This window comes from Staurois parvus, unplaced genomic scaffold, assembly GCF_062004578.1.
Source record: "Staurois parvus isolate SC_StPar_1 unplaced genomic scaffold, SC_StPar_1.0 ptg000390l, whole genome shotgun sequence".
NCBI lineage: Eukaryota > Metazoa > Chordata > Amphibia > Anura > Ranidae > Staurois > Staurois parvus.
Genome location: NW_028318186.1, coordinates 4,875,302 through 4,888,238, shown reverse-complemented (window position 1 = coordinate 4,888,238; position 12,937 = coordinate 4,875,302). Strand labels below are relative to the sequence as shown.

Genomic DNA, 12,937 nt, shown 5'->3' with positions numbered 1-12,937 from the left:
CTATAACAGACATATCACATTTGGTTGGACTGACGCCATTATGTGTATAATCACCAGTGTTCTTACTTTGAACCTCTGGATATTTCATCATTAGCAGAAGTGCCCATCTCAAAGTTGTTGAGGTTGTTTCCATTCCAGCAGTGAACAGGTTCATAATAAGGATTGTTAAGTTTTCATTGTGAAAATACGCAGCAGATTCAGGTTTCTCCTAGGAAAATATAAAAGAGAGCTGTTCATCTGTGATAGCAAAGGCAAAGAGGCAACTTTTCCCTGGATAAGTACTGTGCTACATATTTTCTTCCCATTGACAGTGAGTTATAGTTATCTCGTATACCTTGTGCGTATAATGCCACAATATGCAAAGCCAGATTCCAATCAGTAATATAACAAAATGCTCTGCGTGATATTAGCCGGGCTTTGGAAGCCAATGAATGTGCACAATGGAGTACAGTATTGGGGGTACTGTGTTGGCCAGAAGAACAGTGTTGGATAATGAGTTTTTGCAAAATCTCCATTAACCACTGTAAATAATAATGTAATTATGAATATATTTTAGTTAGAGCTATATCAGTGTGGGTATGTAATATGTCTTCTTATAAATCCCTGTTCTACAGAAAGTTGGGGATGGTTTAAGTTTCCAGAGGGAATAGTCTATTAATTTCAATTTCTTTACTGTGTACCAGAAGTCTTGACACTCCTCTGTTGAGAATCCTCTGTCAGATGGTTCGGTGCTAGAGTTAGTTTATCTAACAATTAGACCCAAACCTGTTGGCTTCACACATATCCACTTCAATCCACCCATTTAGATATGCAAGGAGGTGGCCAGCTTTTCATGAATACTTAAAGTCCTGAACTGGCATACTTAATTTCCAAAAAGGGTGTGCAAAGATGTGCATGTTGGTGTATGCTAAATACAGAGAATTTTAAGTTAGCCAATTAAGAAAGGGAATAGATTTGCCAACCAATCAGAGCTGCTTCATGAAAACTAATGAAGGAGAGGCCTATAACAATACACACTGGATGGAGAAGGGGGGAAGTCTTTGGAACACCAGTTACTAGAATGGGACCCCTACGTACAGTTCCACAGTACATATGGAATATATCCCTTGCACTTATATCTAAATGTTTATCTTACGTCTTCACTGTTTCACTGTTTGTATTTTGTAATATGTTAGAGCTTTCTTAATAATGTTTCGTTCATGTAACTAGATTGTTTTTGTTAGTTTTAGACCTTCATACTATATACCAATACATTTCTGCTGTGTTTAAGCTTTCACTTCTGGGTAGAAACTCTTAGTTTACCAAGTCATATTAGAGAAATATTACATTTCATAATCTATAGATTTGGTCACCAAACAGAAGAAAGATATTTGGGGGTGTTCCTTTTAGATGATTGCAAAATGACCAAACATTTTGGTTTAGTTATCACAAAAGGAATCACCAGCAGGAGGAGGAAAGTCCTGATTCCTCTATATAGATCTCTGGTCATTACCAGATAGGTCACCAGAAGGAGGCCCTGATTCCTCTATATAGATCTTTAGTTATCACCCACGGGATCACCAGCAGGATGAAGGAGTTCCCGACTCCTCTATGTAGGTCTTCAGTTATCACCAATAGGATCTCCAGCAGGAGGAAGGAGGTTCTGATTCCCTTATATAGATCTTTAGTTATCACTACAGGGATCTCCAGCAGAAGGAAAGACATACTGATTTCCCCATATAGAGCTCTAGTTATGACTTGAGGGATCGCCAGCAGGAGGTAGGTGGTCCTGATTCCCCTATATATGTTAGATCTTTAGCTATACTTAGAGAAATCACCAGCAGGAGGGAGGTCCTGATTCCCTATATGGATCTTTAGTTATCACAAAAGAAGCACAGGCAGCAAGAAAGAGGTCTTGATTATTCTATATAGAACTTTTAGTTATCACTAGAGGCAGGACCAGTGCTTCCACTAGGCAAACTAGGTGCCCGCCCAGGGGTGCCTGCGCGCAGCACAGGCTGGCACTCTCTCTGTGTGGGACGCTGCCACATCATGAATAATCTTTCAACTGAGAGGAGGGGCGGCAGAGGGGAGAAAGAAAGGACAGAGAAAGATGCCGGATCTGGGGCCAGCTGAGCTGCAACTCCTTCCAGTGTTCCTCTTTGACTCAGTCCCTTACTGCAAGCCTGCTGGCGACTGCTGATCACTGTAAAGTTCCAGCCCATCTCTTCCCATTCATCAGCACAGGTGGAGCTGTGCCAGCAGAGGAAGGTAATGTCTGACTCAGATGTCTTGTGTCTGTGTGAGTATGACCCAGCCGGCCGGACATCAATAACATGTGCAATGTGTCGGTGAGTGATGACATCTTCACAATCCCACACCCTGCTCTTCTGTTGCCTGCTCAGCCTGCTAATCTGTGTCAGTGTTGATGGTGGTGGTACTGTGTTGTGTGGGATCATTCAGTTCAGCTCCCTGCTGTTACAGCGTTTTATCTCCCCCCATTGCCTGGGAATTCCAGCCTGGGATCTGTCAGAGTGTGGATCCATCATGCTCCACATACTGCAACTGTCACCCTGCCACTGCCAGCCACAGATACAGTCCATCCGTGACATTAATGTTGTCTTTAATATTGTTGCTGGTGGCATCTTATGGCACTTATTTTTGCAAATTAAAAGAAATGTAGCAGTTTAATGTTTTATTGATTTAATATTTTTCAAAGTTTTTAATTTTAATGTATTTTTTTTTGGGGGGGGGGCGCAAGTAGCTGGTGTTGCCTAGGGTGCAAGTAGGGGGTCACAAGCAGGAGGATGGAGGTTCTGATTCTCCTATTAAGATGGGGTACATCATTTTCTGTGTTGGTGACAATGGTCATAAGGACAAACAAAGAAGATGAATCTACCTATAGGACACACACAGAAATAATAGCAGAGGTTCTAACCCCCCACCATATTATCCAATATTATCCAAACTAAAATAAATATTTTGGTCAGAGACACAAGCTAATTGTATCTATTGTATCTAATTGATATCTCCCAGGATCTTTAAAGTAGAATTCCAACTTTCATTTCACTTTAAGGTCTCATTCATATGGGGGCGTACTATAGCCAACGCACGTGCAAGGGCCAAGTTTATCTGAAAGGGGATGCACAGGTGTTCTGTGCATCCCCATGCAAGCAGTCCCATTCATATCAGTCAGGAAGCTGCTCCCAATTTTACATCCATGTGGGTGTGAATGCATGGCCCCAATCAAAGACAGTGTGCGTTGGGGGCCATGCACAGATCCCAAATTGGTAGTAGCGCCTGTGTCCATATAGCCGCTGAATCTCAGTTGAAGTGAATAGGACTGCCTACACAGGGATGTATGTCCCATGTTAACTAGGCCTAAACAGTTTGCTTAAGCCAAGCTGGCCCAAACAATCTATTTTCATTACTTTACTATGGAGCTGCTGTGTTTGCGGTATCATGCTGATGTAGCATTAGCTACATACAGTAAGCAGTGCTGAGTTTCGGCAGCAGTACAGGTGACTTTCTGTCTGCTGCTAGAACAAAATAAAATCAACCTGAATGCTTTTCCTCCATTCCAGGGAAGCCTTGCAATTTATCGATTAATACAAGGTATCCTCTGAGTGGAAATTGTAAAGTCACCCACCTATCTCTCCACCGCGACAAATCAGAAGAAGTCTTGTATTCATTGATAAATATACAAGGCTTCTCCTGAATGGTGGAGAAACATTCAGGCTGATTCTATTCAGTTCTAGCAGCAAATGGAAGGTCATCCATACTGCTACCAGAATACTGCACTGCATGTTACTAATGATATTAGTATATAGTACAGTAAACACAGAGGCCGCATAATAATATAACGTTTTTGGGCCACTTTTTAAAGTCAAATGAAGGCTGGAATTCTACTATAAGTCTTGGTTCACACATGTTCTGTGAAATTTTCAGGTCTGTTTTCAGTGCAAATTTCCAAAGTAGTTGTTTGGTGGTTCAGGTGTAGTTCAGATGGGGTTCTGATGTGAACTGGCAAGGCTCAAATCATTTTCATAACTGATTACATGTGCGATTTTAGAAGCATTCCCATTTAAGTCAATGAGCCTGTAATTTGCATCGGACTCACACAGCACTGCTCAGAAAATGTACAGGACTCTTTAAATTCACACTGCTGGTGCACCTCATATATGTGAATGGCCACAACAGAAAAAAATGTTATTTTACATGTCGTGTGAATCAATGCGTTCTAAAACGCATCTGAATTTGTACATGTGTGAACTGGGGTTAAAGGTATTAATGTTTAATATATTATCATTTTTTATAACAAATTCACCCTTTTATGGTACCACTTAGCAAATCTGTGGCTGCAGATCTACACTTACCGGTCACTTTATTAGGTACACCTTGCTAGTGCCAAGAAAATATCCCCCACACCATTACACCACCACTAGCCTGAACTGTTGATACAAGGCAGGATGGATCCATGCTTTCATGTTGTTTATGTCAAATTTTGACCCTACCATCTGAATGTCGCAGCAACCAGTCTGCCCATTCTCCTCTGAACTCTGACATCAACAAGGCATTTTCCTCCACACAACTGACGTTCACTGGATATTTTCTCTTTTTTGGACCATTCTCTTTAAACCCTAGAGATGGTTGCACTCAAAAATCCCAGTAGATCAGCAGTTTTAAAATACTTTGACCAGCCTGACACCAACAGCCATGCCACGTTAAATCCTCTTTCTTCCCCATTCTGATTCTCAGTTTAAACTTCATCAAATCCTCTTTACCATGTCTAGATGCCAAAGTGCATTGAGTTGCTGCCATGTGATTGGCTGATTAGCAATTTGCATTACCGAGCAATGGAACAGGTGTACCTAATAAAGTGGCCGGTGAGTGTATATACACGGGTATGTTGTGCTGTATAACCCCTTTCACATGGGCGTCATCAATTCAGTCATGATTTTGCTAAGAAAAAAAATGGATTCAGTTTATCTATTTTCTGTTTAGCTCTGTTCCATTTACATACATTTTTTATCCATTTACATCCGTTTTTGTCATCTGCTTCCGTTTTTTAAAAACGGAAAAAAAACGGACCTTAACGGAATCATGATTACATCCGTTTGCCCATAGGATTGCATTGCTGCCCATTTTTCATCCATCAACAGACAGATGAAATGAGGAAAAATGGAACTCTTTTGTAAAAGGGGCCTATATCAATTAGAACAACTACTTAACATAAAGATTGTAGATTGTAAGCTCCAAGGAGCAGTGTCCTCCCAACCCTCTTTTATTGCTGTATTGTCTCCCTTTATATTGTAAAGCGCTGAGCAAACAGTTGGCGCTATATAAATCCTGTATAATAATAATAATAATTGAACCTCTTGCTGCTTGACAAGGAAGGTATCAACGAGATTTCTTTGGTCATTAGTATCCAGCTGGTCCTTGTACTTGGTGAAGGTTCCTGTAATGAACTGACACAACTCACTGACATTTCCATGTATGGTTTTATGACTGCCCGGTAGCCAGCGTATCACAGAATGAAAGTTATTGTACAGCTGGACAACAAAAAAAATAAAAAGGAGAAGAGGGAGAAAGAAAAGGAGAATTAAAAGAAAAACAAATCTACTTAAATGAAAAAAAATCTACTTTTAAAGAAAAAAAAAATCAGACATCTTCACCAGTGTGAGCTACATACAGTGGGGATCAAAAGTTTGGACACCCCAGCTAAAAATTTGTATTAATGTGCATAAAGAAGCCAAGGAAAGATGGAAAAATCTCCAAAAGGCATCAAATTACAGATTAGACATTCTTATAATATGTCAACAAAAGTTAGATTTTATTTCCATCATTTACACTTTCAAAATAACAGAAAACAAAAAAATGGCGTCTGCAAAAGTTTGGGCACCCTGCAGAATTTATAGCATGCACTGCCCCCTTTGCCAAGCTGAGACCTGCCAGTGTCATGGATTGTTCTCAGTCATCGTCTGGGAAGACCAGGTGATGTCAAGCTCAAAGGTTTTAAATGCCCAGACTCATCTGACCTTGCCCCAACAATCAGCACCATGGGTTCTTCTAAGCAGTTGTCTAGAAAACTGAAACTGAAAATAGTTGACGCTCACAAAGCTGGAGAAGGCTATAAGAAGATAGCAAAGCGTTTTCAGATGTCAATATCCTCTGTTCGGAATGTAATTAAGAAATGGCAGTCATCAGGAACAGTGGAAGTTAAAGCAAGATCTGGAAGACCAAGAAAAATATCAGACAGAACAGCTCGCAGGATTGTGAGAAAAACAATTCAAAACCCACGTTTGACTGCACGATCCCTCCAGAAAGATCTGGCAGACACTGGAGTTGTGGTACACTATTCCACTATAAAGAGATACTTGTACAAATATGGTCTTCATGGAAGAGTCATCAGAAGAAAACCTCTTCTACGTCCTCACCACAAAAATCATCGTTTGAACATTGCAAATGAACATATAGACAAGCCTGATGCATTTTGGAAACAAGTTCTGTGGACAGATGAGGTTAAAATTGAACTTTTTGGCCGGAATGAGCAAAGGTACGTTTGGAGAAGAAGGGGCACAGAATTTAATGAAAAGAACCTCTGTCCGACTGTTAAGCATGGGGTTGGATCAATCATGCTTTGGGGTTGTGTTGCAGCCAGTGGCACAGAGAACATCTCACGAGTAGAAGGAAAAATGGATTCAATCAAATTTCAGCAAATTTTGGATGGTAACTTGATGCCATCTGTGAAAAAGCTGAAGTTAAAGAGAGGATGGCTTCTACAAATGGATAATGATCCTAAACACACCTCGAAATCCACGGGGTATTACATCAAGAGGCGTAAACTGAAAGTTTTGCCATGGCCTTCACAATCTCCTGACCTCAACATAATTGAAAATCTATGGATAGACCTTAAAACAGCAGTGCGTGACAGACAGCCCAGAAATCTCAAAGAACTGGAAGACTTTTGTAAGGAAGAATGGGCAAAGATACCTCAAACAAGAATTGAAAGACTCTTGGCTGGCTACAAAAAGCGTTTACAAGCTGTGATACTTGCCAAAGGGGGCAGTACAAGATATTAACTCTGCAGGGTGCCCAAACTTTTGCAGATGCCATTTTTTTGTTTCCTGTTATTTTGAAAGTGTAAATGATGGAAATAAAATCTAACTTTTGTTGACATATTATAAGAATGTCTAATCTGTAATTTGATGTCTTTTGGAGATTTTTCCATCTTTCCTTGGCTTCTTTATGCACATTAATACAAATTTTTAGCTGGGGTGCCCAAACTTTCGATCCCCACTGTAGGTGTTCCATGCACTCTGGTGCAGCAGCCTCCAAGCACATCCCAGAAGGCACATCCATGTGAGATGCACTGGACTTGCATGGATGTAGAGTTCGGGATGTGCTTGGAAATGCTTGGAAATCTGTGCATGTCCATACAGCCAGTTGCCTGTCATTGATCTGAGGCTGCCTGCACAGAACTACATGGAACACCTGCACGGGTGAAGATGGCCTTTCACATAGATCCATAGATTAGTACTCCTGTGTGAATGAACCCTTACTTTAAAGTGGTTGTAAAGGCTGAAGGTTTTTTACCTTCAAACATTCTATGCATGAAAGTAAAAAAACTTCTGTGTGCAACATCTCCCCCAGCCCCCCTAATACTCACCTACTGTAAGCCCCCTCTCAATACAGCGATGTTCACTGGAGTCCCAGTTATCTCGCAACTCCCTCTCCTCATTGGCTGGGACAGCAGTGGGAGCTAATGGCTCCCATTCCTGTCAATCACAGCCAGTGAGCCAATGAGAAGAGAGAGGGGGCAAGGCTGAGCCACAACTCCATGTGTGAATATACACACAGAGCAGCAGATGCCCCCATAGCAAGCTGCTTGCTGTGGGGGGCACCCGACAAGCAGCACCAGACGGGGACACGAGAAGAAGAGAATCTGGGATGCTCTGTGCAAAACCACTGCACACAGGTAAGTATAGACATGTTTGTTATTTATTTAAGCCTTTAGAATCACTTTAAAGCTGATTTTCAGAAAAATATCAAATACACAAAAGTATGCAGCTCTGTAATCATGAATATACAACAGGGGCGGACTGACAACTTATGGGGCCCCTGGGCAATAGGGGATCATGGGGCCCCTGTGTCTTTGCCCAAACTCAAAAAAGCCTATGAAAAAGGTACCAGGGGCATCTCATGGGGCCCCCTACTGACCCCGGGCCCTCGGGAAGTGCCCGAGTTTCCAAATGGTCAGTCCACCCCTGATACACAATTAGGAGTATTCTTTTTTTTATTCAAGCAGCGTAAGTACTTAAATTTTACTTGGAGTCTAGCAGACTCTTGTGATCCCACTACAACAGAACTCAGACTGTGGGAGGCTGAAGCAACACAAGAAGGTGTGCTGCAATGTAGACCGACAAAGACATATGTTCATCCTCTGCTGCTTCTTCTTTCACAGGTAATGAGAGAGACAAGACCTATAAGTTGTTTTGAACTGCAGCAGAGAAAATAAAATCAGGTTTTCTACCCTTCCAGAGAAGGCTGTGCTTTGTGACAGGGCTGTGTAACTTTTAATACTGGATGGACAGAAATACAAAACCTTTTGGCAGGTAAAATTGCTTATATGTATTTCATCTGTGTATATAGCCATTTGTTTGGCTTTAAAAACTTATATGTATATGTTATTTATGTTTAAAAAAAACATCTACAGATATTTTTACAGTTACTTTTGAGAATAATAAAAGGTTGGTCCACCCAAAAGACATTATTTCAGTTGAAAATTAAACCACTTGATTTTGTAATAATGCTACCCCTCCCTTAAAGTTTTGCTTTTATGGTATCAATACAGTATAAACCTTTGTATCCTAAATCAAAATGGACTTTTGAGGTGCCCCCAAAAAAGCCACAACAATACAATATGTAAAATTAGGGGGATGTACATTCCTGTACATTTTTATTCATCCAGATGATTAACCACTTGCCTACCGGGCACTTATACCCCCTTATTTACCAGGCCATGTTTCAGCTTTCAGCACTGTCGCAGTTTGATTGACAATTGCGCGGTCATGCAAGATTGTACCCATATGAAATTTTTATAATTTTGTTCTCACAAATAGAGCTTTCTTTTGGTGGTATTTAATTGCTGCTGGGCGCTTTACTTTTTGTGCTATAAGCAAAAAAGTGCAAAAAAAGGTGAAAAAAAAAAAAGTTTTTTTGTTTCTATTATACAATTTTTGAAACAGGTAATTTTTCTCCTTCACTGATGTGCGTTGATGAGGCAGCACTGATGGGCACTGATAGGCGGCACTGATGGGCACTGATAGGCAGCACTGAAGGGCACTGATAGGCGGCACTGATAGGCGGCATTAATGAGGTGGCACTGATATGCGGCACTGATTGGTGGCACTGATAGGCGACACTGATAATGGGTACTGATAGACAGCACTGATAGGTGGCACTGACTGACATCACTGCTGGGCACTGACTGGCGGCACTGATGGGCACTGACTGGCACAACCGCTGGGCACTGACTGGTGGCACTGACTGGCAGCACTGCTGGGCTGCACTGATGGGCACTGGTGGGTGGCACTGGTGGGCACAGGTGGGTGGGAACAGGTGGGTGGCACTACTGGGCACAGGTAGGTGGCACTTCTGGGCACAGGTGGTGACACTTCTGGGTGGCACAGGTGGGCGCACTGCAGGGTGGCACAGGTGGGCGCACTGCTGGGCACAGGTGGGTGCATTGCTGGGCACAGGTGGGCACACTGCTGGGCACAGGTGGGCGGAACTTGTGTGTGGCACTGCTGGGCACCGTTCATCAGGGCACTGGTGATCAGTGACCCTGATGATCGGTGCCGATCCCCGCTCTGACAACTGCCGGTTTTCGGCAGTACTTTCCTCACGATCTGACAGCATGAGGAAAGTGCAGCCGAGAACCAGCATTTGCATTTTCCGGGTGATCAGCGTGTCATTGGACACGGCTGATCACGTGGTAAAAGGCCGCTGTGATTGGCCTTTTACCACATCACGTGATCAGCTGTGTCCATAGGACACAGTGATCACGGAGATCGCCGGGTGCGCGCCTCGGGGGGCACGCAGGAGAGCGCGTTCTGGGAGGACATCATATGACGTCCACCCAGAACTGGCTGGCCGCAGTGCAGCCGTCATTCGGCTATCTGCTTCTCGGGTTCCATGGCATTCCAGGCTCCTCCCCCCTGCTGAGTGCCCCCAGAGCAAGCTGTTTGCTGTGGGGGGCACTCATGCATGCTCTCTCCTGAGCCGCCTTTGTCCATAAGCCACAAAGGTCCCAGCTCAGCCCCACTCCCACTCCCTCATCACTGGCTGTGATTAACATTGGCTGTTTTTCAGCCAGTGAGGAGGGAGAGACCAGGGAGAGCCACTGCTCTCGTGCACATCTCTTGATTGGGATCGGGCTCAGGTATGGGGGGCTGGGGGGGTGCTGCGCACAAGGTTTTTTACCTCCATGAATAGAATGCATGAAAGTAAAAAAACTTTCAGCCTTTATAACCACTTTAAAACTAGACATATACAAAACTACTAAATTATAACTGCACAAAATGATTGCTTTGTATCTATAAGTATCCTACATGCATATATAAAAATTATAGTACTTTATATAATTGTATTGATTTTTCCAGTTTTTTTTTTCCATTTCCTGGCTGTCAATTTTCTTCTTTTTTCTACTAAACTAGAGAATACTGGAGAGTGGCTCACCCCTCTATTTGAAATCCTCCTGAAGAAGCAGACACCGTTCCTTTTGAAGCATGTAGAAGATCAACACTGCATGTTTAAAATGGACACCATATTTATTGAGGGGATTATTTACCCCCTGTTGAAAAAGATTTATTTATAGTAGAGGTGGATGGTATATAACTACTGCAGGGGAGCCATTAAACCAATCTGCTTTATGCTATCATTTTGTAGTTTTGAATATGTCTACTTTCAACCATTTGCATGAATAAAATAGTAAAGGGGTATGTATCCCTCCTAATTTTAAATTTTGTATTGTGGCTTTATCTGGAGCACCTCAAAATTCCATTTTTGTTTGGGATACAAGGGTTTATACTGTGAATAGGATGTGGTTCCTCCACAAAAATGCCTGAGGCATCCCAAAATTACACGATTTAGCTATGATATTAATACAGAATTAGGGTTTTTTGAAAATGCTGTAAAGGGAAGATGTTTTGGAAATTGTATAAACCACTTTTATGTATCAATTAACAACCTGAAAACTGCATTAATAGGGAAATTCTTAAATCAAAGCAATATTTGGTCAGTACTTGTTTTATTTGTTTTGGAAATTAACCTAGTGGATCAATAAATTTTAACTTTTAAAAAAACTACTACACTATGGGCTATTTCTTGGTGGCTCTGCGGTGAGCCTCATATCCGTTTTAGTGCCCAAGCCCGTGACACCTGAACCGTTTTAAGGATGATGTACGCCCTGATGCAGACTACACGGCTTCCTGCCCATTTCTGAGAGGGAAGTAGCAGTCTGGCCGCTCCACATCTGGAGGAAGGGGAGTCCACAAAACGGTCTAGCTCGTCCATCCCTTGTTTATATAACACAAGCGTATTGAAAATACGCATCTGGTGAGTGCGCATTTTCACTATTTGTCACCAGATCACTGGATTGGAAAGTCACTATCAACTTTTGAACAGACCACGAACTATCACTATATATATTTTTTACTCATCACTTTTGGAATACATATATTTGTGTGTTCATTTTTTAGTGCTGCACCTTTTATATATTTGTACTTATGAGGTTTATTCTTTTGGTTACCTTGCGTGTTATAGCAGCTAAATAGTATGTTTGTAAGCGCTCACGGATTACCTTTCTTAATATTTGTTGTGTCTATCCTTTTGCCTTTAAAACAGCATAAATGTATACATTTGCACACAAATTACGATTTGATAGGCATAGGGTTTAGTGCATAGTACCAAACTGGTGTTAATTATCTGCAAAATAACATTTAGGTTAAAATGCAATCATTAAAGCAAGCAGAATTCGCTGTGTGGAAGGAATAAAGCTGGGTGAGGAAAAGCCTTGCTCTAAAGGCTCATTTACTGTACATGAAGAGTAATGTGTGGAAGAATGCTTTTCAAAGGGAATCTAACAAATGGTGAAGAGGAGTTATGTCAGCTCCTCATCTCCAGTTTTAATGTTTGAAAACCTGCACCACTGCACATGGGGCGGACTAACTGCATCACCATGGTCTTTCACAAGCAGAAATATCAAGTAAGACAGATGTTTTTAGATTGTTTACTTGCTGCCCAAACTTTTCTGCAAAAATACAAAGAATCAGGCAACTTTGAGGACTGAAAAGGCAGTGGTTGGCCAAGGAAATGCAGCTTATGAAAGACATCATGCTGATTTCCTTTCATAATTAGAAGATGTCCAGTGGCACCATCAGCTCAGACCTAGCAGAAACCAGTAGCAATCTGGATGACCTATCTAAGGTTTGGAGAACGCTGATCAGAATTGGTATCAATGGAAGACTTGTAACTAAAAAGCCATACCTTCATCGTGGAAACAAGGCCAAGGGACTTGCCTATACATACAGTACAAAAAAAGAGAGATTTGGGATGCAGAAAAATGGCAGTAGGTGATCTGAACTGAGGATTCTAAGTATAAAATATTTGGCCATAACAGAAGGAAGTTAGTTCACTGAAGAACAGTAGAAGGATGAGTGTCTGCAAGCAATAGTGAAGCATGGTGGAGGTTTTTTGCAGGTTTAAAGCTGCATTTGTGCACAGAATTTGGCCATATGGTCAGCATTAATGGTCCTCCCTATGCTAAAAATTACAGGCAGAAAATTATTTATCATTATTAATATGAAATACCATCCGGGAGGCATCTAATGGCTCCCAAATGTATTCTGCAGCAAGACAATGATGCCGAACATACAGCCATAAAGTCATGAAAAAC

General features: G+C 41.7%; 1 protein-coding gene across 1 annotated transcript in view; it reads right to left on the bottom strand.

Annotated features, from left to right (window-relative positions):
• LOC149455631 (cytochrome P450 2K1-like) overlaps positions 1-12,937 on the bottom strand; it is a 41,480-nt gene that overhangs the window by 13,972 nt on the left and 14,571 nt on the right. The window contains exons 6-7 of the mRNA XM_089686016.1: positions 5,355-5,531; positions 67-208 (exon numbers count right to left, since the gene is read on the bottom strand). Coding sequence (XP_089542142.1) covers positions 67-208; positions 5,355-5,531 — 319 coding nt within the window. The remainder of the gene's footprint in view (positions 1-66; positions 209-5,354; positions 5,532-12,937) is intronic.